This window comes from Streptopelia decaocto, assembly GCF_964273445.1.
Source record: "Streptopelia decaocto genome assembly, chromosome: 14".
Lineage (NCBI taxonomy): Eukaryota > Metazoa > Chordata > Aves > Columbiformes > Columbidae > Streptopelia > Streptopelia decaocto.
In genome coordinates this window covers 7408930-7436050 of record NC_138669.1, presented here as the reverse complement: position 1 = coordinate 7436050, position 27121 = coordinate 7408930, and the positions used below count along the sequence as shown (strand labels likewise).

Sequence of the window (27121 nt, the reverse complement as noted above, 5' to 3'; positions counted from 1 at the left end):
ACCGTGAAGTGCTGTTTTGTGCTTCTTCAGTTATAGCGATTTTGCTCCCAAAGGGACAGAGCTGCCAGTGCAAGAGTTTGCTGCCCAGCACGTGAACATGCATGGTTGGTAAATTAAGGCCATGGGAGGAATCTGTCTCCTACTTCTGCACCAACACGGATGGAAAATGTTGCCCAACACTGCTCCCCTGAGGCTGCCAGCACAAGAACTGAACATGCAACGTGTGCCCTTCCAGACCCACTGCAGAACCACCACCAATCACCGGACTATCTACCAGTTATATGGAAAAACTAAGATAAATATTCTCATTAGCCCCCATAATACAGCGTCTGTATAATGGGAGCCTCATTGCCCATTAATTCATGTTTCCTGGAAAATAATGGTGCTTATCAGAAAACTTAACTGGAAGAGGGAATTATTTAAGCCGAGTTTGCTTTGTATTTCATACACCCCCACTGTCCTTCATACACAGGCACATTTAAGGGCCCATTATTTTCTCATTGATGCAAGGGGGTTATGTATGTAGCTCCCATTAATGGTAATGAAAATGGCTCTTGTTAATCTCCCATGCACTGATAGTAAGATAATAGCCTACTTATTAAGTACAAAGGCCAGGCGAGGAGTTGCACTCAAAATGAGGAGCATATTGTCTCGGTGGGATTCCTGTGTAAATGTTAAAGCATCACTCTGAAGCGTCTACAGTTGATTATTAAAAAGAAATCAGTGAAGAGCATAAATGTACTCTCCTGGCACACGTCTCCTACCATCACAGAGCATCTCCAGGTGCTCTTTCCATCCCCCAACACCTTACAACAGCTTTGGGGAATATTTCTGGAGAACAATGGGTGGAAATTGTCCTTTGAGACCAGGTGAAACGAGGTTTATGGTTTCAGACCAGCCCCCCAACCTCCCCACCCCACCTTGGACAAACATGCAGCCTCAGCAACCCCCCCGCCCCTCATAGAAATAACTGATTAAAACAAAAAAGACCCTACAATTCGATATAATTCAGCTTTATGGCTAAGTTTTCCTCAGAACTAAACCCCCCTGTGTTCTAAACCTCCAAAACTGGGTGGGTTGTTTGTTTTTTCAGTATGAAAGCAAGTGGAGTGCACACTGACATTCGTTGTAAAGCTTTATTCCGCTTTTCCTTGGTTGAAAGAAACCCTTAAAGTCTGATAATTCAATATTCTGTGCGTTTCTTTCCTGCGCGCTGGGGCCGGGGCTTCGGCCGAGGCCCCGGGGCCGGATCCCCGGCCCCGGGGCCTCGGCCGAAGCCCCGGCCCACAGTACGTTCCTTCCCCGGGCAGCAGCGGGTTAAGGCGGGTACCCACAATCCTTCACGGCCCTGCAACGTCGCGGCCGCGGCGGGGGCAGCGGCTGCGCCGTGAGGCGCCGGGCGGGACCGCCGGTGCCGCGTCAAGACCGCCGGTGCGTCCCCCGGCCCCTGCAGTTTTCCCCCGGGCCCCGGCCCACTCGTTCGGGCCGGTTCGTGCCCCCTCGCCCCCCGCCGCCATCAGTCCTTGCTCGGCATCAGCGCCGAACCTTTCCCCGGGCTGTCACCCCTAAGGGAAAGCAGGAGGTACTGGCGCCCAGCTGGCGTGGCAGGGAGGAGGCCTAAACTCCTCCTCACGGCAGCATTTCCATCCCCTGTTTTATCCATTTCTTTATATATATATGTAACTTTTTTTTTCCTAGAAAGAAGTCACTGGTGCGGTCGCTGGGAATCGGGCCATGTTCTGAGGGAGGCCCCCAGGACTCAGCTTGGATCCGGATAGCGCAGGTGTGCGTGAAGAAATTGCCCTCCTCGCATCCCCCGTGGAGCTCTTGGTAAGGTGGCGGTGCTGCGGAGAGAGCAAACCTGCACGGCTTTAAAAATATGCAACAGTTTCTAGTATATATTTGAAAGTGAAGCCATGGAGGTGGGTGGCAGCGTTTGGTTCAAAGTGTTTCTTTGGCTAATGAGGCCTCTGTGGCCTTTTTGCCCTGGTGAGACCCGTAGGGAGCCTGCAGGACCATGAAGTCATGCAGACCACGTCACCTGCTTTATCTTCATGTACTCTACAGGTTGGCTGTGTGAATCTGCTGCTACATCAGAGAAGCAAAGTGCTATCACAGCTCACTTCCACTTAAAAGTATCGAGTGTTGCAACTGCCTTTTTGCTTGCTTTTAACAAGCTGAAGATTCCTAACGTGGAAACTCATATGGTGCATCTCTAGTTTTTGTTTTAGAAGCAGATTGTTTGGGAAATAAGAGTGTGAGGTTGGTCTGTTTCCACCTTGAAATGCCTAGTCCAAAATATTTATATACTCCAATGAAAACTTGAACTAAGAAGCTGGTGGCCTTAATGGTCTCCTCCTTTTCTTGGATGACGTGGTGTGGATGAAGCTCTGCCTTCCCACCAGACAGATGTGGTTTGGTCAGGCAGCTTGTGGAATGGGCACGCGTTCAGATTGCAATTGGCCAAAGTCTTTCTTTTAAAAGGTTTTTTTCAAAAAAAAAAAGAAGTTAGGGTGGACCCAAAGGCAGTTTCTTGCTTTGTCAGCTTGGAGATCTGAAATTTGTACTGTATGAAATGGTGTGTGTATTGTCTGCTGTAGGATTAATGTCTCTTTCTGCTCCATAAAAAATTGCTAGCTCGTGGAACTGGAGTGGGAAGAGTCTTTCCTGTTCAGCTCCAGGAATGATCACATGCTGTTGAGGCTGGAATACCTTTGGATATATTATAGTCTGTCTCTGTTTGTCATTCTGAATGAAAACCTGGGAAAAAGGAGGAAAAAATGGTAAAGGAAGGGTAGCAGTAAAGGGAACAGGCGGCCAGCCAAAGAGGGGGCCGTGTAACTTGTCGTTGGGGAAGTATAGAGTACAAAGAGAACGTAATAATATGGCAGAGAGTGACCCAAAGTGTGCACCGTTACTTCTAAGCTATTTACTTAATTTCTGTACTGCAAAGGGAGAATTTTCCTTTATCTTGCCAGTGACAAATAGTAGAATTGAAGACATGGACTTTGATTCATGTAAATGTGTTTATGGGCTCTGTTTAGGATCTGAGCATATATATTTTAAATGTAGTGCCATTTCCCTCCTCACATGGGCATGAGTAAGTGACACAAAATTAAATGTTGTTATTGGAATGCTGTTGTTTCTGTTTTCTCAAAGTTACACAGTTTCCATTTGATTATTGATAAAAATAATTCAGTTTTAACTGGATGCAGGATGACTGGAAGGTTTTACTCACCAATAATTGCAGTAACCTTTTCAGTCTAAACCACTTTTTTTTTTTTCACAGTTTATCTGTTTTTGTCTAGTACAAATTAATTCATATCGAAAGGCAGCATATTTTAAATGCCAGTGAAAACACTGTCGTGTAAATTACACAGAATTAAGTGCTTGTCAACAAGATGTTTATGAAGGAATAAACGCTTAGATAAAAGGAAGTGAGTTCTGCCACAAATAACTTCTGTGTTTAACGGTGATAATACACAGGTACAACGTTGAGCTTATTCCTTTATGAATCATGTTGTCTTAGCTGGTGGTGCATATAATTGTATTTACTGTACCGCTGTGGTTGCAGTTCACAGGAAGGCTGTTGTGCTTTAATGATATCTAAAAAATTGATGTTGTTACAGTCATACAAATTTAACGTTTTCTTACCTGTAGCAGTTTTCTTTTTAAAATAGCTTTCCTAATTAAAGATGTGTAGTCCCTCTGTCCCCTACTGGGTTGTGGCAATTGTATGTAACACTTAATCATTTACCCTCTAAAATTATTGCAAGGTTGTTAATCCTATGGATAATTTAAGGGTTTATGACTGTTCAGTCAAATAGCACAGTGAACAAGTGTCAAATACTTGCATAAAGGTGTTTCTGCCCCTCAGACCAGTATTTGATGAAAACATCAACCTGATATTTTTGACTGACCAAGAAGCTTGACATTTAATAGTTGGTGCATTTTCTAGTCAGCCTGATGACTTCTCTGTCTTTTATTACGTCTCAGAAGTCAGTTTTCTGGGGTAGAAATGAAAGGATGGACTGGAAGTAAAAAGGAAGAAGAGATGTTATTTATTTAAAATTAACTTAAATATCATACTGGCAAATTGGTTGGAAATGTGAATTCAGTTTCTATCTAAATTGCAATCTGATGGTGCACCCGACACTGTATTTCTTTTAATGATGAGTGCTTTGTACACTTCGAGTTTTTTTAGGCAATGTACTATGTGTGAGTCACATTTTTAATTTTCTTACTGTGAATTTTATCTGTAGCTTGACACTGCTCCCTGCTCCTGTATTTCATGACTCATAAAAAGTAGAGTAAGATGATGTGGTCTGCCAGTGAGACACAACTATTGGAATTAGAATTCTCTTTTGTGTAAATGTCCCAATAATTGCCTTATTTTCTTAGAATTCATTTGCTAAGCAAACTCAATACTTCTGAAAAATCATTAATACTTTTTTTTTGGCGGGAGGGTATCTTCTAGTGTCTTTTCCATCAAGATGAGCTTGTAAGGTATGGACCAACTTATCAATATCCGATTCTTGAATATGACTGTTTTTTTGTTTTTCTCCCTTTGTAGAATCATGGCAAGTCCAAGAACAAGGAAAGTTCTCAAGGAAGTCAGAGCACAAGATGAGAACAATGTGAGAAAATTTTCATCTTCTTTAGATTAGTTTTATAGAATTGCATTTTCTTTTTACCTACTCCTGATATATGTTGTGGTTTACTACAGCTGTTGTCTTTAGCTAGCCATACTAGTGCTACAATGGTAACATATACATTTGAATATCTCATATTTGTCTTAGTTCCAGTAGGTTTTGTATGTATTCTGATACATTGCTGCATATTTGGCATGTCTTTCAGAAGTTCCAGTAATGCTGTAACCCCCCAGAGTCTGTTGAACACATGATGTCTTGGGCACAGCTTAATTAAAATGATCTATTTCAAGGAGGTTGATTGTACGCTACCTTGAATGTGACAGCCCATGGACAGGCTCAGCTTTATTTTTATCAATGTATTAAACCTTGAATGGCGATTCCAATCATTAGAACTTAAGTTGTTGCACTGTATGAGCAGTATCGCTATTTTAAGAAACACCTCTGTTTAGATCTGCTAGCATTTACTGCCAGGCTGTAGTATGACTGAATTAATGTTCCAGACTTTCAATGTTGTATCTTATTTTGCGAAAGAAACTTCAGTAATTCAGTTTTGTTACTTTCTTATCCTTCAAGACAATATGAAAGTGAAATCAAGGTGAGCTCTCTGCCCATTAATTTTATCTCTCTCAACTGTATTACCTCACTGGTTTTTGGTAGTCACTCTGGTAATTTTTATGTTCCAAGTCAGGCAAGTTATTGAGCATTTCTTTTTATGCAACATAAATAAATATTTGAAGGAATTTTATGCTGCCAGGGAAGGTGTTTCCAAACACTAAGAACTCTCCCATCTAAAATTATTTTCTGTTTGTAACGTTTTCATTATTTGACTTTTTGAGCTGTACAGGAAAACTTCCCATGGACAAGTAATGATCGGTCATTAGAGATCGGTGTTAGAGATAATTATTTTTCTCTCACAGGTCTGTTTTGAATGTGGTGCATTTAACCCCCAGTGGGTGAGCGTGACCTACGGAATTTGGATATGTCTTGAGTGCTCAGGAAAACACCGAGGCTTGGGAGTTCACCTCAGGTCAGCCTTTCAAGCAGGCGATGGGTTGGGTTGGGTACCTCAGGGTTCATTATGGTTGCAAACAGAATGTTTTGCCTCAGAAGGATATAAAATGTGTCAATTCCAATATTTCACTGCCAGTTTTGCTCCGTGTTCTTCTCCAGAGTGAGTGATACTCTCTGTACCTTGTCTGTAACTAGATGTGGTGTGTGCTGCACCAGAGCTGCTGTGTTGTGCCCAGTTCTAGAAAGTAACGTCTCTAGCTATATCTGAAGGCTGTGCGGTGGTCTTGCTGATATAGCAGGAAATTATAACAAGCTTGTCTTAACAAACCGCTTTTCAGTTTTGTACGTTCTGTAACCATGGACAAATGGAAGGATATTGAGCTGGAGAAAATGAAGGCTGGAGGTAATAGGAAATTTCGAGAGTTCTTGGAGTCTCAAGATGACTATGATCCCTGCTGGTCAATGCAAGAGAAGTACAACAGCAAAGCTGCTGCTCTTTTTAGGGATCAGGTGAGTTCAGTTGTGTGCATGTTCTCACTCCCTTCTATCTGAAAATATCAAAATACTTTGTGAGCACCTGTTTTTGAAGTTGTGGAGGAAAGCAGCAACCTTTTGAACGTCTGCAATGGTTCTTGAAAAACTGGCAGGCCTATGAACAAATAAAATAGTGATTGTAATGGCATTATCATTTTGTGGAGCTTTGCAGTCTTCAAAAATGAAATGACAAACAACTTGAACTTGTGAGCTTAGAGATTTACAAGGAACCTGTATTTTTATGCTGACTCTGTCACGGAGGTGGTAAGAAGGTACATTCTGTGCTCGCTGGGATATTTATGCAGCTTTCAAGTTGGTTGTGTGTGTTGTCTCTGCATCTTTAGAGCGGAATGGGAGACAATTGGCTAAAGTGGAATATTTTGATGAAAGGAAGGAATTAGTAAATTCTGTGCTGTAGGCCCTTTAGTATGTGAAATGGAATTACGGAGTTCCTGTGGCAAGGCTCTTGGAAATTTTATGTTAACTTGCTGATGCTAAGACTTGGATTGGAGGAGCGGTATGGGATGAAGGGATGAAGTTCAGGTCCTTTGTTTGAAGGAAGCAGAGAGAACACTTGTGTAGGTGTTTTAGCCACTCTATGCTAGTGTATAAATCTAGCTCTTTCTGTTCCTCTGTTGTTCTGTGATTAGTGCTTACACCTCTATTAATGTAGTCTTTCCTCTTCAAACCAAAATTGCCTCCTTGAAGAAGTTGCCTAAAATCAGCTGCCCGAAGTAAAAGCAGTGTTCAACATTACTAGCCTGAAATTTAGAAAAAAAACAGTTTATTGTGAAAACAAATGAATAAATCTGTGTAGCTGGCAGAAGATTGGAAAAATGACTTGTCCTCACTTCGACAGGACCAGTGTATATCTTGTATGAAAACTCTCACCCAGTGTTGCGATTGTTTTCCTACCTCTTCTAGGTAGCTACAGTAGCTGAAGGCAAGGAGTGGTCCATTGAAACGTCTTCTGCCAGAAACTGGACCCCACCTCAGCCTAAAATGTCTCTCTCTTCCACTCATCGGTGTGTATTCTGTTATCTAATGTTGATATAGCAATAGCAGGATCCAAACCTGAAGTTTGAATGTCTGCTGGTTTTATTCTGTTGATGATGTTGCCTGAACAAGCATTTGTTTTGTGGCAGTTAAGGAATACAAGGTGTAACAGGGTTTCAATTTCTCTAATCATTCCCACCTCCTGTGCCTGAGTCTTAAACTGTGGCAGAGACAAGTGAGCAAGAGCAAAGGACAAGCCATGCTGGTTTTATCTTAATTTGTCATACACCTGAGACTCATCATCGTGTCAGTCACACGTAAGTGCGGTCACCACACTGCGGTTCCAGCTCGTGACTGAGTGCCAGGGAGGGAGAAACAGACTTCGTTATGGTGCTAATTACTAATGGGAAGCATCAGAGCTGGATCGCAGCAGTTTTGTTGTAAATCAAGAGAACAAGCACTTCAAGCCTGGCTGTTGTCCAGCAAGTTCTACTCCTAGTCTGAGTAGCATGGTCTGGGTCTACTCCTGTGTTACTCAGTCAGTACTCCAGTGGCTTTTAGTGGTTGCATTAGAGTTTCCCGCTTGGTGGACAAAAGAAATAATCAATTTTGCACCTGTATTATGAGGATATACATCCGACTGCACTACTGAGCTACTGCGTTTTGCTTTATGCAGTTAAATTCTGAAATATTTTCTTTCTGTAGCTCTGCTGGACAATCTCAGGCTGCAGCTGCCTCTTCTGACAAGGCTTTTGAAGACTGGTTAAATGATGATGTCGGCTCCTACCAAGGGTAATGCAATATTTATTAACTTTTGGAGTGCCTGGTCCTCGGGTGTTATACTACAGCTGCACAACTGTGATCCTGAGTCACTAGTTAGTGGTTACATCTTGTTTACTGTTAAAAATGTGTTAATAATATATGATAAAGGGTAAGAGGAAGGAAAGGGACTCTTAATGCATTTGTATTACAAAAATGTTTTAATAGCATTGAAGAAAGATCTTGTAACTGTAAATGGTACTGTGGAGGGCTCCTAACAAGTGAATTTTTAGTGTAGATGGTGTCTTATAGTGATTTGAGTTAAACAGAAGTATTTCTAAAGCTGACTCTGTTTACTTCTGTCTTTCTTTTTCCCATTTTCATGTATCTCTTTATGAGGATTTACTCAGATTTCTGGTATTATGATCTGTTAAACCTGGAGAGTTATTAAGGCCACATTAGCTTGCATAGCAGACACTTTGATTTGCAAGGATTCACTGGTGGATCCTTGTTGATTTTATGTCTTTATGAAGTGAGTGGGTTTATATTTTGGGTGCCAGATGCGTTAGGACTTTTTTGCAGGTGTATTTTAAAGTCTGTTAAACAATTATCATTCTTTCATGCATTTCAGGTGTTGTGTAATTGTTTTAATGAATTCATGCTAATACAGGTACCGTTTATTCATTTTCTTATGGTAGTGGCCAAGAGAATCGCTATGTGGGGTTTGGAAACACAGTAAACCCTCCAAAAAAAGAGGATGACTTCCTGAACAATGCGATGTCTTCATTGTACTCGGTAAGGAAATGCTTGAAGCTTTCTGTGACCGCAGTTATTATTTCGTTCTGTTTTGTCGTGTTATGGGATGATATAAACAGAAAAACTAAAGACTGCAAGTAGACCCAGAGAGATGTAGAGTGTTGATTGTATTCTCAAAGAGTGAAGAAGATACTGGTACACTTTAAAAGGCAAAACTTGACCAAAACTTAGGAATTATGGCTGGTGTCAGTTCATAGAAATAAGGAAATGAGGATTTAGCACTGGATTGGGAACTAATACTCAACATGGCTTGGAGAAAAAAAGTAATTACCTGTTGGGAATAGTAGTTAGGCTGGTAATGCTCAAAATAGATTAACCATATTAGGTGTGTTCAATGGAAAACAAGTGAAATGTGTGTGTACATGGGTGCCAAAAGCCCTGAGCAGCGATGAAAACATTTGAAATACTTGTGACGGGGTGTGAAGAGATAACAGCATATGGTTGAACAGTTGCCGTGATTAAAGTAGAGATAATGAAGGATGCGTTGTTGAAGGAAAATGGGAATAAAGTCAGAGGCAGTGGGGGACATACTGGTGCTTTGGCTGCAGAGTAACAGTGCAGTATTTGGGATTTGGAGTCACTTTGAAATAAAATAAAGTTTCCTACCAGGGTTAGTTGCCATTAGTCTGTAGAGTGTGAATAAGTCTGAATATCCACACCAGTTTCTGTTGTTTGCTCATTTGATTTAAATATAATAATTTCACTAAAAGATAATAGAAAAAGGTAACGCCTGAGCCTTTCTGTGGTAATCCAGGTGAACCCACAGGCTGCTTAATAAAGTTCTGCGGAGTATTTTCTAGGTATGTCATAGATTGTAGGCCAGAGAGTTCAGATTGGAACCCACATCTGTAATGGATTGCGGATGTGCTAAGGCAGCAAGGGAGGGATGACACGGTGTTGTCCAGGTTACTGTTAACCATCATTTGAATCTGAGATGTCATTGGAACGTGACTCAAATGCCATCTTGTGACCACAGGCACACACTGCAGTGCAATTTTACATCGTTTATTATGGTGAGAGTGAATATTTGCATGTGTATTCATCCTAGAAAGGAAACCAATTTTCCTTCCACGGTGTGTGATCATTTTTCCTCTTGGGTGCCGTATTTACGTATATACGTTATTTTCTGCTGTTGCCTATCAGAAGGAGAACACTCTGTTGAATTCACAGACCACACTGTCCAACTCATCCCGTAAAGAACAGGTGGAATTGCAGTTTAGGTTCATCTTGAGTCCTGTGAGACTCATAAAAACTACAAGATACATCACCTCATCACTTTGTGTTCTTCAGATAGTAACAATTATCTTTTAGTCTGTCAGCACAGGACAAGAAAAATAACTAATGCAGAGACTTCAAAAGGATAGGCAAAAAATATTTTTGCTGCTTTTTTTTTAAAAAGATGTTCCCTCAACCTAAATATGTGGAATAGTCCAATTAAATAGAAGGGGTAATGAGAAAGATTCTCCTTTTTACAGCCTTTGTATGGAAATTACCCAAAAGGTAATATGTTACCAAAACATCCACACTTTAAACAAAACATACACACTGGTAGAAATGAAATTGATAAAAGGCAATGGTAGACACGGATAATGACCTTGCATTTGTAAAGCCATATTTAAAAGATTCTACAGCACAGCTTAAAATTAATTGGTGATGATCTGCAAGGAAAAAAACCTGTATCTGTTTCTTCGTTCATTATTATGTGCGAGGAGATTTGAGCTTTTTTCAGGCATACATTTTAGCTGCTCCTAGTTTTTATGACTCCAGGACAAGCTGTACTAGAGAAGATTTTGACTTAATTAAACATGTAAGAGTGAACACTTGGTTATTCACTGTTATTATTCACATGTAGCTTACAACGTTCTCACTTCCTTTAAAGGGATGGAGCAGTTTTACAACTGGAGCAAGCAAGATTGCCTCCGCTGCTAAAGAGGGTGTAAGTAAACTAAAGATATTTCAATGTAATTCATGCTCTGTTAGTGTTCTAATAGGAATGTATCTTTAAAAGTATTACCAAGAAAAACTGAACTCTGCTTTTTGTGTATTTTTAAATATGGCATATAAAATAGATGCACATTAAATGCAGATCTCTGCTTTAACCATTCCTCATGTTTCTGGCTGTTTTTGTAAATATGTCCACTGGATGGAAGCATCAAGAAAGAACTCAACAAAAATGTTTTGTTTATAAAGCAGAAATTTCATTCTATGCCAAGTAAGGCCAAATTGCATTCCTGAGCAGGAATTGAAGACCAAGTTACAAATTGCTCATGGTTTTATATTTTTCCCTCCCTTTGCTCTCTAACTACAGCATTTTTGTCAGTTTAAATGGGAAACTTGTTTGGCAGAACTTGTGCCCAGAGGGGCACTTTGGGAAAAACTGAGGCAAGGTCTTCACGCTCTGCGTGTTCTGCAGGTTTGCATTTAGGTGACAGTCATTCAACAAACTGTAGCCCCAAACCAGAGGGATATTCTCTGTTCAGTGTGGAATTCTGGTACAGGTCCATTCATCTCAGAGAACATTTGGAAATGTGTGTGTTTACTGGGAATAAAACCTTTGATTTTTAAACTTGAATATATTTGCGCTTTTTTTTTTTTCCACAGGCTACCAGATTTGGATCTCAAGCAAGTCAAAAGGTGATTATAGATTTAGCTCTATCTTATTGACTGTAATTGGCTTTAAATGTTCTGTATTTGCCTGCACCAATTCACTTAGACTTGATTGTCAACAGACCAGTGTGTTTATCCTTCATAGTACACAGTAATTTTTAGGTTCTAGTTTTTGTTTCTGTGGGAATTGCAATCAACTGCAGTGATCAAATTAAGCGAGAAATAAACAGTGCTACTCTGCTGTGTACAACTGTCAGATACATTGGAGAAGCAGGAGTATGAATGCTTTAATTCATGCTTACAGATTTAAAATACCCTTATTTTTGTGAACCTTAAATGTGGTCTATCTGGAAGTAGTATTCTTTGTGATAAAATGTAATACAAGCCATCTTTCAATTGCTAAAGCCTAACACAATATTACAAATGTGAACTGCTTAATATTGTTATTAACTTGCTTGTGTGTATTTAAAAAGTAGCAAATACAAAAGCATTTCCTCTTTCAAATTAGGGCTAAACCAGAGACAGTCGGACCTGAATTACACAGAGCTCTGACATAAGCAAGATCTGTTTGCATGGGAAAGTTTTAAATTCAAATGTAAGAATGTGTGAATTAATAGTATTCTTAATGTGCCTGAGTTCTGAGTGAGAGAGGGCTTACGTGTATTCAGATATGATATGATTTTACTTTGAACTGTAACTCTTCCTGTACGTGGAGCATTGCCCTGGATGCTTTCTGATGTGCATATCAAACAAAAGCGAAGCTGCAGGTGTCGGTGTTCAAGCAGCTGTATGAGTAAGATGTTAATACTACAAATCACAAACCAAACTTGAGCGTGTTTTGCAACCAAAATGTCTTGTTAGAGCACCCAAACTTGATACTTGGAAGCTTTAAAGTATTTGCTGCTTGGCTTATGTAAGAAAAAACAAGTGTTCTACGAGTCATCTTATTTCACTCCTTCTGGTAGTTTCCCTTTTAGAAAACGGTTTCTTTCTTTAGTATTATTAGCAAGTGTAAATATGATATTGAGTGTGAAAAGCTCATTGCATCTACTGACAAGGACCACAGCAACGTGGTGCCCAGAGTCTAAGCTGCTACTGAAGCTTAGCTTTTATTCCTCAGACATCTGATCTTTTCCTCTGTTGAAGAGTTTGAACATCTTTTTGATGTAATGTATTGTTTAAAAGTACCTTTGGTGTCCAGTGCGCAAACATATTCACTGTTTGTCTTGGCAGTAGATGTTAAAGTTGAAAAAGGTTCATGCTACTTAACTTGCCTGAAAAAATGCTGCCAATTTTTTGCTAAAAGCTGCTTCTACCTTCCTTGCTCTTTCTCTTGTGCTGTCTGGGTAAAGTTTTGGGGCTACAAGCAGCAGCCAGAGCCGGTAACACCCTCACGTATATTCTTGTGCATGGACTCCTTGTCACTGTTCGTGCTGAATATGTACATTTGCTCTTGAGCTGTCTTTCTTTTTTTTGCCTTAAGTCAAATCTGTTTACAATAATGTTATGTGTTTCACATGGTAATGTTTCTTCAAACCTATTTAAAATAGGTTAAATTGCATAGAGATACCCAAGCTCTCACTCTCGGAAAACGTGCTGTGCTTTTGTCCGTGCTCGTCACAAACACAGATGAGGTCAGGATCTCTGTACGTCTGAGCCAGGAGTGCACGATACCAAGAGCTGCCCTGGGGTGTTGTTTGAAGGCAGATTCTTTAATAAATGCCCCATTATATAGTGTTTGTAATGGTGGTCAGGACACTGTCCTAAATTCAACAATAGTAAAGATAAAGAAGCACCCAAATCTTCCCTTTCTGTATTTACAAAATTTTGTGGTTGAGTAAATGGAATAAAAAAGGAATTCTTCCTAATTCTAGCGATGACTTCACTTAGCACATCTGAACTGTTAGTGTAGTATACTCTTTATTATACAGCATAAACAATTTGCCAGGTTTAATAGACTGAGGGATTTTTTCAAAGATGAAAAATCCCCTTTCTTGTTTTCTCTTAAACATTTTCTAGCCTCATGTCCAATGGAAACAAACCATAAGTTATTCATAATCACCTTTTTTACTAGGTGGAAACAGGGTCACCTTTACCTTTGTCTTCTCAAAGAACTTTTGAACTGGCGAGGAGATGATGGTGGTTGGGGAGAGGGAGATCCCAGCAAAAAGGCTTTTTAAACACCTGGGAATCTGCAGAGGAAAGATTTTCAAGGTGCTTCATTCCCAGGAAGAACAGGAGTGCCGGCTCACACCCCAGCCAGTGTGAGCGAGAAGATAAAACCCTTGGGAAATGAAAATTCAGGAGTATCGATAAGATAAAACCCTAAGGAAGTGGAAATTTGTGAGTCTCTGCTAATGTTTAGGAATAATGTTTGGCAACCAAACTGGCCCTTTTAGACTAATTGGGCTAAATCAGAATGTAATTGGTGTAATGTGGCAATTCTGAAAAAAAGTTTAAATCAATCAAAGGCTTATTATTGTAGTAGGGAAAGGAATGATTTCCAATGAAACATTTGCAGACCCCGCGTCCTTGTCAACATTGTCTTATGAAAGTAATTTTGCGGCTTGTACTCTGGGCTTACTTTTTTGTGAGATGCCTCAAAGTACAATATCCATATGCATCTTGTTCTGGATTGAAATAGGTTTCTGAAGTTCATTGTTTTATCTCCCTGCAAACCTGGAGCTGTAGAAAAGATTACAAAAATTTTCTGTCAGAGCTTTGCGTCTTGTGTAGAGCTTAGAAATAATTGGGCTGTCATTAACAGATGACAATAGCAGCACTACAAGACAGAAGAATTAGTGGAAAATTTGCTTAGAAGATCTAATTCCACAAATAATTCCATTAGTAAGGAAAAATAAGGGTGGATGAGGTCCGTTCTTCCAAATTTTCAGCAAGGGCCCATCTCAGCTGGTGCTGGGTGAACCATCGCTTCTGCTTCAGGGCAAGCTCAGCCTTGGCTTGGGCTCTGGGCAGCTCCAACAACCTATTGCCATGTGCAGCTGGTTTAATTTCTTTTCTTTTAATGTCTCCTGCAGCACTGTACTGTGTGTGCTTTTCAGCTCGTTCTGCTTGTACAAATCAAAGCTTAAGGCTTCACGTGTTTTTGGAGATAATGCCAAGAAATTAGTCTGCAGAAAAGACATCGGCTGTGGGTTTTGGTGTGTGGTTTGTTTTTGTTTTTTTTTTTTAAAGGAAAATATAACTGACTTTATTTTTGTTTTGCTTTTAAATAGGCATCAGAGTTAGGTCAGACATTAAATGAAAATGTTCTCAAACCTGCACAGGAAAAGGTAACTTTGGAACTAGTATATGACTTGCAGAATTTGGTTGTGCTGACTTAGGGAATGATCGTTTCCTCCTACCACAAGTGCCCAGTTTGCAGCCTCCTTCTCTCTTCTCATATAAGCACAGTAGCAAAGGGGAAACATAAAATAATTAAAGGTTGGTATGTTAGCAAAGAAATAATGAGGATGATTTCCCCACCCCCCCAATCTTTCCAATGTCCTCAAGAGTCTGTTACATTCTTCCCAGTTAGATACTGTTTCCTAGATTTCATGCTTTGGAAGAGTGGACAAGATGAAAATGCACCCTAAATGGATATGAAAATTGATATTTAACAAAAAGAATGATTAGTATTATATTGAAGTGTTAAGTTCCCAGTGTCTTACCCACCAGCCTGCCAGCACTGCTGAAACTCAGTGAAGCATCTTTGAGCTGCTGTAGTTCAGCTGCTGCCTCCTTGGGAACAGCAGAAGTTGGGGCAAAGTATAAATTTAAGATGAATGGTGCCAATTTATTATTAAATTAGCATGTTCTTGCAATAGTACCAAGTTTTGCACGCATTAATGTGCAAAGTGTGCTCTAAAGGGATGTTTTGTGTAGCCGCTCTAGTTGCGGTGTTGTTTCTAGAAAACTAGTTTGAAGCAGATTTTCATCTTTACAGTTGTTAGTGACGAAGAACATGTGGCTGATGGCATTTCCAACAGCAGCTGGAAAAAAAGAACACAGGCTGACCTGAGAAAACATAGATAATCACTAGTGGGCATATACAAAAAGCAAGGCAGTCTGAGGAGAGATCACTGAGACTGCAGATTTTAGGCAAAGATTCTCCCTAATGTCAAATGTTGCCTGTTTCATATGTTGGAAAAAACTCTTTCCCATTTGGCATGTGTTTGTTTTGTCCTTCTAGAATTTTGGCTCAGCTCCAAAATGTTGATATATTTCTGAGATAGGTGCTGTACTCACCTATGTATCTTTTCCTGAGTTGTATTGGTTTTGGTAAAGCAGACTAATGGTGCTCTCGTAGGAGAAGCAGTGACACCACTTTGGGATACGGATTAATTTTGGATTTGAAAAGAATGGTTTAATCACATTACAAAATAATTTCACTTGCCTTACCTTTATTAATTCAACATTCTTTACATAGCATTCCAAATCACAGGAAAAGACTGTTTTCCTATTCCCTAGAATTATCCCCAACTCAGTTCAGCGGAATTCTTTTCAGGGTTATTTTTAGGGTGCGTTTCCTTGAGCTGATTTTTATTTTGTAGGTCAATTTAATGAGGAATGTTGCATTCTATAGTTTTAAAAAAAAAAAGGTCTATTTCCCTTAGGATGTTGTAACTGTTAGTTCTAAATAGGTGTCACTCTCTGAAGTAATTATTCGCTGATCACTGCCTGGCACATAGATTGTCATGGAAAGTCACTTACAGCTGCCACTTATTAATTGGTGAAAGGCACCAATTGTTCAAAGCTCAGAGCCCTTTTAGTATTTAAATAAGAATGTATAGAAGATAGGGAATAAAATGGATCTGCTAGGTTTTTAACCTCTCCAAACCACATTTTTTTTATCTATTAAAATATATTTATAAAATGTCACATTTTCAGGTTGTATTGGTGTTTTTATGCACAGCATTAGTGTGATGATACCTTTGTCAGACTGTAGTATATCAGTAGAAAATTCCCACGAACTTCAAATGACTGAGGTTCACTCCGTTAAAGATCAATGGACTTTATATGTAGTTTTCTTAACTTAGTTAGCTTTGGCTAACTTTGTACATTTTGATTTACTTTCAGTTCGAGGTCTTTTTTACACTGTTTTTTTAGCTGTTAAGCCCAAGTAAGCTTGTCCAAAGGTTTCAACAGTACTTTGTTTTATGACTAATTATCAATACTTTGATTCACGTAGGTGAAAGAGGGGAAAATATTGGAGGAGGTGACCGTGGGGGTATCGCAGTTGGCCAGCAAGGTATGATGTGGCCTCCCTGCCTTGGAGGAGGCCAAACACTGAGCCAGTCTCCACATTCTTATGCAAAGTTCATAGTGAAACAAAACCACAACACAGCTTTAGTCTCCTTGTGTTGAATACAGAAATTTTGGAAGTGGAATTTTTGGTATGGAGGAGTCGTTTTGGGTTGTTAGAAAGCTGCACAACTGATGTTGTCCTTGTAAGAGTTTCACTGGGGGCACAGCGAAGAGTTGTGGGACAGACAGCGTCCCAAACACAGAAGGAAAATATCTGCTAGAGAATATGGAGACAGCTCATGGTATATTTGTGTGGTTAAACTTATTAATGTTCTGTACCTTTTTTCTTTGTCTTCTTTTGCTGTCGATGCTTGGTAATGTGGTAAGTGCTCTCTACAGCTGTTGAGTACAAAAGTCCAGCACAACCTGTTTTAATAACTTGTAAGCAGAGTCTGTCTTTCTAGCACTGTGTATCTGCAATCTCTGTCTTGTACCACCCTAGTGCCTTAAATGTTGGGACTATTTGAATAAAATAAGTGATGTTCCTTGTTCTGTTTAGAGCCTGGCAACTTGACATCTGGTTTCTGGGATTCATCCTCTGTATCTGTGACCTAGAATAATTACTTGCATGGATGTGACTTCAGAATTTGTGTTTCTAATCTGATGTCATTGTGTTTTAATAACCCCCAAAGGATTCTCCGAGCAGTCACGTTTATTCTGGAACCCAACTTTTGTCCCGTTTTACATGGGCAGTGAAATAGTACTACTGAAATGGGGTGGAGGTAGTTTTGTAGAACAGTAGAAATATAAATACTAGTTACATTAGTCATAACGTCAAAACATCAGTGCTGCCGTTAAGTTTAAATTTATGTAAGGAGTAATTCCAGTGTTATTTGCCAAGGAAGTCTAGGAGAGAATTCAAAATCTGTTACTGGCAATGGGTGAAAAAGCTGAACTTGACCCACTTTTCACATCTCCCAGCAGCACGATGCTGTCAATGTATGTTCTTTACATCAACCACGTACCTGCCCATCAACATGATTAAGTTGTGAGTGAATTTTTTGGATGAAATGTGTTCTCTTTATCTGAACAAGGGACGGAATGTGTTGCAGCTTTTGCAGTTGGATTTGGAAGAGGTGTTGATTCAGTCCAAAGTAATGAAGTATCCTTTTTTTCCCCCAGGTTCAGGGAGTTGGCAGTAAGGGATGGCGAGACGTCACCACTTTTTTTTCTGGCAAGCCAGATGATCATTCTCAAAGGTACTTTTTTCGTTATTATTTTCTGTGTCTCTTTAAACACGTAATTTTATTTCCTGTACGTTCTCTGCAGTATAGTAGTAGCAGGTAAATTTTAAATATGAAGAAATTGTTCTATCTTTGCTAGTAGTCCTCCTGTATGTAATACCAGAGGAATTACATCTCTTCGTTTACAACAGTTTTTAAACTGAGAACAAAATTGTGCATGACAACTTCATTTTAAAATTATTCCAAGGTTGTATCCCTTCCCCTGGACCTATTAGTATTTAAAAGGCTGTTAACAAAAATCTGTGAATTAGAATATAAGCTTATACAACTTGGAGCAATGTATTTAGTTCTTTTTCCCTTATCCTCAGTGTTTTTGTTAAGCAAAGTAGTGTTATTGTTTTCTCTGTTTGTGGTCATTTATTTTTGTTAGATTTGTCATAACTACTTTATTTGTACCTTTGGTTTGTATTTCCCACCCCCCTCATAAAAGACCTGCTGAGGCCGACAGCTACCAGAACAGTGGAGGAGGGGAGGGCTACCAGAACAATGCTGTGGATCAGAGCTTCTGGGAGACCTTTGGCAACTCGGATCCTCCAAAAGCCCATAAATCTCCAAGCAGTGAGAGCTGGACCTATGTGGACAATTCCACCGAGAAGAAGAGCTCCGACAGCTGGGACGTGTGGGGCTCGGGAACCGTCTCCAACAACAAGAACAGTAACAGCGACAGCTGGGAAAACTGGGAGACCAACTGGGAAAACACAGGAGGGGAGAGCAAGACCAAAAAACCTCCCAAGGCAACAAAAAAAGCATCTTCATCTGATGATATGTGGGACAACCAGAACTGGTAGAACTTTGTTAACATGGTTTTGCACAGCTGGGAAGGAGAGGCTGTGCTGGCTGATCGAGGGGAGAAAGTTTTACACGCAGCTGGAATATCTTGGTTGACCTTACTCATCTGTTACTTTTGTGCTTCCTGTTCGTTCTCCTTTCTTCTATCCCAGTTTAGGAAAAAAAAAAGTAGCATCTGAATCTTTTATTACATAAAGGTGGCTCTCCCTTTTTTAAAGATGGTGATAAATATATTCTCCTTGCACTATTGAAGTGACTTTCTTGACACGAATGTTCAAAGGAAAAAACCAATCAGTGCAAGCACCCTTTCATGGCACAGCCTTGCATGTGTAGGTTCATAGGTGTTCATCCAGCCCTCATACAATTTGAGATGTTTAATGCAAACAAAGGACAGGGTGTGTCTTGAAAAGAGCCATTAAATAAGTAAACTGCAGTTGAACAGGTCTAGTTCAAATGCCTTATGGATTGCTCTGACCATATTAAATCTGGCAATTCAACACAGTCTTTAAGATACTTTCTATTGGAGCTTTGTTTTTAAAATGTATGAGGTTTTTTAGCATTTAAAAACTTATTTTCTCCCCTTAGAACTCATAAGGAGCCTAGAGCTAAATAATTATTTGCATTAACTCATAGTTTTGACCTGAGCTATCAAGGGAGATCCACAACGGCTTTCTTGCTCGGTGGGTTCAGTCTCTGCACAGTCCAGCTCTCCTCACAGACGAAATTCAAAGCTGTGATTTCTCCTTCCTCACCCACCCCCTTCCCCGGTTTGAGTATTTTATAGGGTCTGTTTTTTCTCTGTCTTCCTTCTACCCGTTTATTTTATCTCCTCTGATAAAAATGAAATCTTTCTGCTGCTTATGGCCTTTTGGACATCTGTCTGGCAACTTGGCAGTGAAACAAATTCTGAAAAAGATTCCAGTAAGGAAAAAAATGGGTGGAAAATATGAGACTGTTGAGGAGAGGGGCTGGCAGCAAGCCCCTTTCGAGATGAGTAGATGTCTGGATTTAATAGCAAAATTTAAATTAAGCAGATGTTCTCCAAATTAATCTTTAGTATGTCAAACTGTATCTTTGTTTCTATCATGTATTTCTCTGCATATTTTGCAAGGATCTTGTTCGAGAAACACTCTTTTGGAAACATTAGGAACTCCTTGTCAGCATTAAGGAATGGAATAGAAGTTTTGTCTCAGTTTTGATGCAACGAATTGTTCTGCATGACGCAAACCATAACTTCTACAGAAGATCTGTGACTCTAACAACAAAGGTCTCCTATGTATCCCATTTGATTTTGGGAGGTGGGGTGTAAATGTACACTCAGCCCAAAACCAATCAGCTCACTTGAGAACTTTAAATCATTATATTGTTACGTAGTCTGCTTTACTACCAGCATGGTGTTCTTTACTGTGGACCCGGTAGATCTTACTATGTACCTAAAAAGCCTTTTATTTTGAAAATCAGTTAATTTGTTCAAGGAAACAACCAGCTTAAGTTGTCAAAGTTACCTCAATTAATGCTTTATTTCTTTTTCTCTTCACAGCGGTTTTTGAGCTTGTAGTAATATCATGAGGTTAAGGAAGGAAAGTAATATCAAGAGGTTACGGAAAACCTATGAATCACCTCAAAAGTAGCAGATTTTAAAGGCTTAAGTCTAAGTAGCTGTATTTATAGCCTGATTGTGTATTTCTATTAGTAGGATCTTTCAGGTGGTGAACAGAATATTTTTCTGGTCTTCTCCAGCCCTGTCCTGCAAGAGTTGTTATTTCTTTTCGTCCCGTGGTATTTGAAGCTCGTGCAGCAGGACCTGGGGCTGCTCACAGCCTAAGCCCTGCTCTAGGCTGAGTCTTGCAAGGCGCCTGAGACGTTCTTGCTGACCGGAAGGCTCGAGGGATCTCGGTTTCCAGTCCTGCTGCTGGTACCATTTGCAGACGTTTACAGCCTGACTGTAAAACAAGGATTTTGTTCTGCTTTTTCTCGAGTTAGACCTTCGACATAGCTTAACTGCATGTCCGACTAACTGGATTTTGATGCACATGCCTCTGTTGCCTCCTTGTCATCACCGTTCGGCTTTGGGAAGCGTTGCGGCAGCAGCGACAGCAAAACGCAGCCCATGGGCTGCGCTGTCCGACTGCTGGGGTCTGTCTGGAGCAATGTGAAGCTGATTTAGCTTCCTGCATACAAGTTTATTACGGTTTCTCTTTCATAGACCTCCTGAAATAGCTCCTAGCAGGATAAGTTTGATTTCAGTCCGTTCAATCAGCAGTATTGTGATGTTGATGTGAATGTTCTGCTCAGCTGTGTGGTTTGCCTAGGAGAAAACCTTTATTTATACATCACTTACAGCCACAATTGGCATGAGCCTTTTTTTTATCCTTCTGGTTTTATTTTTGTATCTCTTGAGACTTTGTTTTAAATTAAACAGCCAGGGCCCTACTCAGGCAGAGGCCTTGGGTAACAATTTTTCTTCCAGTTGAGGAGACAATGACAAATCAGTTGCTGTCTCTCTTTTTGCGGTGCTGTAGAGACGCAAGAAATGCTACGACTCCTAGAAAGGTGTTAATGGAAGATACACTTTCTGCCGTTAGATTGGTTTTTAGTAACTGCAGCCACCTAACTAGTACACCAACTGGTCTCGGTTTGACAGGCTGATAGTTTTGTTGTTTTTGTTTTTTTTTTTTTCAATGACTTGTCTGAATGTGAATGTTTTACAGTGTCTTCCAGAGGAGAGGATGAAATGAGGACATTTTCTTTTGCAAAACCTGTTTTGTTAGATTTACTTTTTTTGAGAGCAGATGGCTGGGAAGTTTCCGCTGTTTGGCAGGATGCACGCAATCAGGTTGCACGTGTGGAGCAAGTGTTCATGAATTCGACTTTTTTTTATCCCAAATTAACAATTTTAAGTCATACAAGCCCGTTGCCAGGAGAGAGCGCAGTCGGTGAAGTGATTACTGCAACCGTTGGATATTGGTTTAAATTTCCTTGTGTTTCAAACGGTTTTATTTCTTTGTATGGTTTCAAATTTGGAAAATACAGAGCAGCTGGATTCCTCCAGGTAGGCTGATAAAAGAAAAACTTCAAGACATTCAAACTAAGTGCCACTTCCAAAAGAGTGAAAGAGAATGTTCCCAGGAACCTAATCCTAGGAGTTAGGGATTGTTTTAAAATGTCTCATTTGTGGCTTGAAACCTGTTAATAATTATTCCATTTCAAGAAGTGCTTGGCCAGCTCTCCCTCGTGGTTGAAACCTCAAGGATAATGCTGCTGCTTTTATTTTCCAGGCCAGACTGTATAACATTCCATGGGTTCATAATGTATTTATCAGTGTAATGATCTGTGCAATAATTTAACAAGTGTAGGTAAAACCTTTGTTGTTTAATCCAGGATACATTTAAAGATACAGTGGTCCTCTTGAAGAGCAGCAGTCTACCAAGGTATTGCAGTTCTCACTTTACTTTGGCCATATTAAATTTCAGTAACCCTGTTGAGAAAGGCTTGAGCAATCAGTCATTTAAACAGAAATCAAAAAACATTTTGATGTCCCTTATTAGAGTTTGATTGTAATGGTTTAGTGACCTCTAGCTGTAGAGCCCTTTTTCATGCCAGCAGAACCTTGGTCAGTATGGAGTGCTGTATCTTTAATTTTCCTGATGTGTCTCTTGTGAAGTTCACAGGAATGGCAATTTCGGTGAACACTATTCATTGTTCTGTAGAGTGGTACCGGACTTGAACTGCAGTGTCATCTTTTAAGGAGCATTATAATAAAGCAAAGAGATATGGAGCAGAATGGTGTTCAGCCCTTTTTCAGGAAACTTCAGTTAATTTTAAACCCATGTGTGTTAGTAGAATTTATGTAGTTAGTTCTTAGAGTTAGCATCATGGAGTCAACTCAGAATGGGATGCTTTGTAATTAAGACAGTAGGAAAGTATTGTTACAATATGAGTATGGAATTGTGTTGTTGGAGGGGAGTAAGTGCTGTTAACAGCGTGAACATCTCCTGAAGTGCTGGTGTCATTCATGTTCTTTACTGCCAGTAATGAGAGAGAAGGGACGACTGAGCCAAAACCAGGGGTGTCATCTTTGTAATTCAGTGCAGTTTTATAGTCTAAATACTAATTTCAGATCTATTTGAATCAGGAACAGTTTTAAGACAACATCAGTTGCCTCCTTTTTTTTAAAGAGAGCTATAAAATAGAAATGCAAGTGGTTGCAAATAGATTTATGTACTCAGAGCTTTTTATTAGCTTGTCTACAAAGACACTTACCAGAGGAGAAAAGGTGACTTTTAGAGCAGTTTTTCTTTCCAAGAAGCGAGATTCTGATGAATCCTTCAGCTGCTGGTGATGCTTCACCTTCAGATTCCAGTTTCCTTGGTTAGCCAGGCAGCCACGTGAGTACTCCAGGTGATTCGTGAGTGTGCTGAGCTTTATATAAATTTTAAATACCTTTTATTATGTTCTTGGTCAGCAGGACTGAATCCTGCTTGCCTTGTAGAAATAACTGTATTGATATATACATATATATATATATTATTTATTTATTTTTACACAAAAGGTGGACATTTGGGTTGGGTAACAGCACTGTTATTATTCCACTGAGACACTGTGTCCCTTCTTGCCATAATGTCCTGTGTTCAGGGCTGCTCTGTGTATTCGATGTAAAGTTTTCAGCAGAGATAACTGCCAGTAAATGGGATCTGTTGGTTCTGGAGGGTTTTTGCCCTCGGTTCTGTCAGCTGATGGCCTAGAAATGCACAAGATACCATGGAATGCGATAATGGGTGTTCTCCACTTCAGGCTGAGCCCAGTCAGCAAAAGCGGATAGAAAAAGTGGAGCCTGTAGATCAGAAAATGTCACAGTGGTTGACTTGAGGGAGAACAGATCACTGCTATGGGTACGACATCCAGCTCCCTGCTGTCTTTGTGCTCAGATCCCAGTAATGAGCAAGTTCAGCTGAAGCTGTTTTACTATTATACAACTGTTACCTGTGTCTTCCTACCAGTTGCAGGCTCAGAAGATGATCACCTGGGTTTCCTGGGGTTCGCAGCTCCCTGATTTTAAGGAATTTTTGCTTTCTGAGGTGTCTTGAGAGCAGGCAGTGGGGATGTGTCCTGGTTTCCCTCCTCACCTCTGTCTGTTCCTGTAGGTTCAGTGCTTTTGCAGCACTTTTGGCTCTCTGTGGGGCGATACCTTCCCCCAGCTCAGACCAGTACACGGGTACCCAGTACAAACCCGGCATCGGGACAAGGCTCAAGTCCTGTAAGGAAAGTCAAGTGGAGCTGGGTTGTCCTGTTGGGAAGCAGTAAAACCCAAAGCCCTGATGTACGTGCCGTGCAATCCTTCATCTTATAAGCCACTAATTTGCAAAGAGGCCAAGACACGCTCGTCTGTCTTGGCTCCAGCTCTTTGTGCTCTGTCAGCAAGAAGCTGCATCTCCCCAGTAACCCAGGAAAATAAAGGTTAGCTGCCTCTGCTGAGCGAGTTGCTGTTTGGTTTAGGTGAGATGAAACTTCATGGTTTTCTACCCTCAAATGATGCTCTGCCATGCTCTGAATTTCACCAAATTGCTGCTCAAGCAGGAAAATCCAGCGCTATCAGCTCTCCACAGTTTGTAAGCCGGGTTTTGCCTTTCCCTTTAAGCTCTGCCAAAACGTGCTCCCTCTGAGAGGCTGTTCAGCTTTGCTGAGACTGTTGAATTTTGCAAGAGATAAATCAGCTTCTGCCAGGAAACACCGAAAGGCTGGAGTGTGTCTTTATGAAAAAAAAATTACCACTTCAGATTGAAGTGCTAGTGCTTAATAGCAGCAGTTCTTCACTGGATTGCTCGAGTTGCCCTAAATATGACAGTGTTTGACTATCTAGGGCAAAACCCACTTTTTTCCCCGGTCTGCAGACATGGATGGTTAACATACGTAAATTGATGTGCCAGACTATGTAAAGGCTGTTGTGACCAAGGTCAAACTAGGAACTTTCTTCTTTATAGAAACCTTTTCTGTGTGTTGTTATTGCATAGAAGCTTGCTACAGTTCAAGAGTGAATTGCTATTTTAACTCCGTATTCACAAATTTCCTATTGACTCTGGCCATCGGCTGTCACTTTTGGGGTGTAACTCAATGCAATACGCTGGACTTGAATTTCAGATTTAGTCCACTTAAACAGGGCTTAATCATTCAGCTCCAGTGTTATGGCAGTATAGGCAAGAGTAGAGAGAATCTGAACCTAATGCTACTCACAAGTCCCTTAAATTTGCTGCCCCCACCAACTAAGCTGGTCCTAGAACTTTGTACAGAGCACAAAGCATATCAAAGAAGTGCAATAAATACTTATTGTGTAATGTAGGCCGCTAGTGCTATCCCAGCTAGTTAAATTAAACCTCTGCAGAACAGGCTTGCCCATCTCCATGCCTGTGAAATGCCTTCACCAAGGGGTTTTTTCATCTGCAAAAGGCCACGCACACCCTGGGCTCTGCTGGTGCTGCAGTTGGAGACTCACCTGCCTTTGCTGTTCATGATCCATTCCTTCCAGAACCCTGGAAGCACTGGAGGTGAAATGGCCCCGTTGTGCTTGGTTGCCACTGCCAGGGGAACTGGGGATGTGACAAGAAAACTTAAGCTAATGTGTTCAGAGGAAATGCGTCTGAATATCGGTGCCAGTGGGAAACACTCGTACTGTGAGTAGTTGCTGAGTAGCACCAGCTCAGGACCAGTAAGTCTTCCTGATGCTGTTGTCCATTTGCCTCAGCAGTTGAACACAAGCCAGGCACTGCTGGGCATGCTTCTTGGGCTAAAACTCCTCTGGATCAGTCCCAGTGCAACCCCTCTCTCACACTGGTTGTGCTGAAGGACCAGGGCAATGTACCAGCTCACGCAGAGGATGCTGCTGGCGAGGAGCATCTTCTCCATCCTTCCTCTAGAGGGGATTGTGCTACTGTGCATGGAACATGGAACCTGGCACCAAGGAGGGCTGAAGAACTGTATGCAGGGTTAGGGATGTGTTCCTGCTGATGTACCTGCTATCTAAAGCCCCATCCCATCCTCTGCCTTTGACTTCCATGCTGCGTTAACCCTTCATGATGTGAATTCCTCTCCCCCAACCACACACATGTACTCTTTTCATTTTACTTGCTCCCTGAGGATTTTGACTCTCTCTTCCCCCCGTCTGAGTGCTCCAGGCTGGACTGAGGCAGTTTGGAGCTCAGGCTTTAACAAATAACAGGTTTAGGCTGTTATTAACCCCTGTTGTCCTGGCCCTTTGCTGTTAAACCAGCCTAACAGCCCTTTTTTTACCAGGAGGAAGCCGCAGACTCGTGGTACAGAGCTGGGGCAGGGTCGTCACCTCTGTCCCACCTGGTACAGGTGTGGCACAGCAACACTGGAAACTTGCCCACCTCTGGAGCCTGAGGGTTTCTCCTCTGGGAAGAGTGTGGGTCTAGAATTGGCCACTGTGCAGCATCGGACACGGCTCTGACCCAGGTCAGGGGTTTTTAATATTTGTTCTTAGCTGTTGAGGAATGGGGAAGTGAAGAACATTCAGGTTCCTCGTCTTGTTGCACAGGAGTGTTTCTTTTGTTGTTGTTCTTTGTTTGTTTTCCCAATGAAAACTTTTCTTAGTTCATTATGAAGGTAAGTATTTGGTGATGCTTTCATTAAAGCTGCAGGTCCTGAAGCAATGCAGTTGTGGGATAATCTCGTTTTTCAGGGTTTTGGTTTATTATGGGGGACTTTTTTGTGTGTGTGGTGGGTTTTTTTTTTTAATGAGTTTGTTTTGGGGTTTTTTGTGTTTTGTTTTTCAAGCTGAATTTCTATTCTTTGTACTTTTGGAGAACCATGACTGAGCTGTAATTGTTTAAAACTTTAAGGGAAACAAAGATCCCCCTATTTGCTCTTTTGAAGCCGGCCAGATTATTTGGACTTACACTTGATTACTTAGGCCTAGCAGTCCTCCTTTTCTGTGGAAACAAGCAATACATATTCTCTAACATCCAAATTCATTTTCTGGAGCAAAATGAAGGTCACTCAATGACATGACGGCTCCAGCTGAGATTTATATCTGGTTAATGAGAAATTGCTGAATAACATGCTCATTTTCTACAAGTAGAATGTAATAAATCTTCCCAGACTTGCTGGGATCTAAGGATGCTGCTCTCCAGTCTCATTATCAGCTGCCAACACAGAAATGGAGTCTCTGTGGTGCAAACACCCCTCCCTGATGCACAGCAATCACAAGGCTGGTTTTAATGGTTACAAAACCATTCCCCTGGGTGCTGGTGGGTGAGAGATCTCCATGCAAAACGCTCCCTGTATTGCTTATCTGCTATTTGGACTGGTTTTCTGTGGAGGTGTTGGCTGTGAGGTGGCCTCCAGCATTGTGCTATGGTGCTGCCACCAATGGGTTAAGCAGCAAATAGC

At 40.7% G+C, this 27121-nt stretch overlaps 1 protein-coding gene across 6 annotated transcripts; it reads left to right on the top strand.

Annotated features, from left to right (window-relative positions):
- The first annotated feature begins 1343 nt into the window (after positions 1-1343).
- On the top strand, positions 1344-19909 carry ARFGAP1 (ARF GTPase activating protein 1). 6 transcript variants are annotated; one of them, XM_082065590.1, is made up of 14 exons: positions 1344-1431; positions 1699-1830; positions 4574-4637; positions 5570-5679; positions 6002-6173; positions 7122-7222; positions 7899-7985; positions 8651-8747; positions 10648-10704; positions 11370-11402; positions 14612-14668; positions 16567-16626; positions 17805-17881; positions 18357-19909. In XM_082065590.1, the coding sequence occupies exons 3-14, from the start codon at positions 4578-4580 to the stop codon at positions 18712-18714; spliced, it is 1269 nt and encodes a 422-aa protein (XP_081921716.1). In that variant the 5' UTR covers positions 1344-1431; positions 1699-1830; positions 4574-4577; the 3' UTR covers positions 18715-19909. The 6 variants fall into 6 exon arrangements, with proteins under 6 accessions (XP_081921716.1, XP_081921717.1, XP_081921715.1 ...); XM_082065591.1 differs by having other exon boundaries at positions 1360-1431; positions 1703-1830; XM_082065589.1 differs by having other exon boundaries at positions 1371-1582; positions 1703-1830.
- The last annotated feature ends 7212 nt before the right edge of the window (positions 19910-27121 follow it).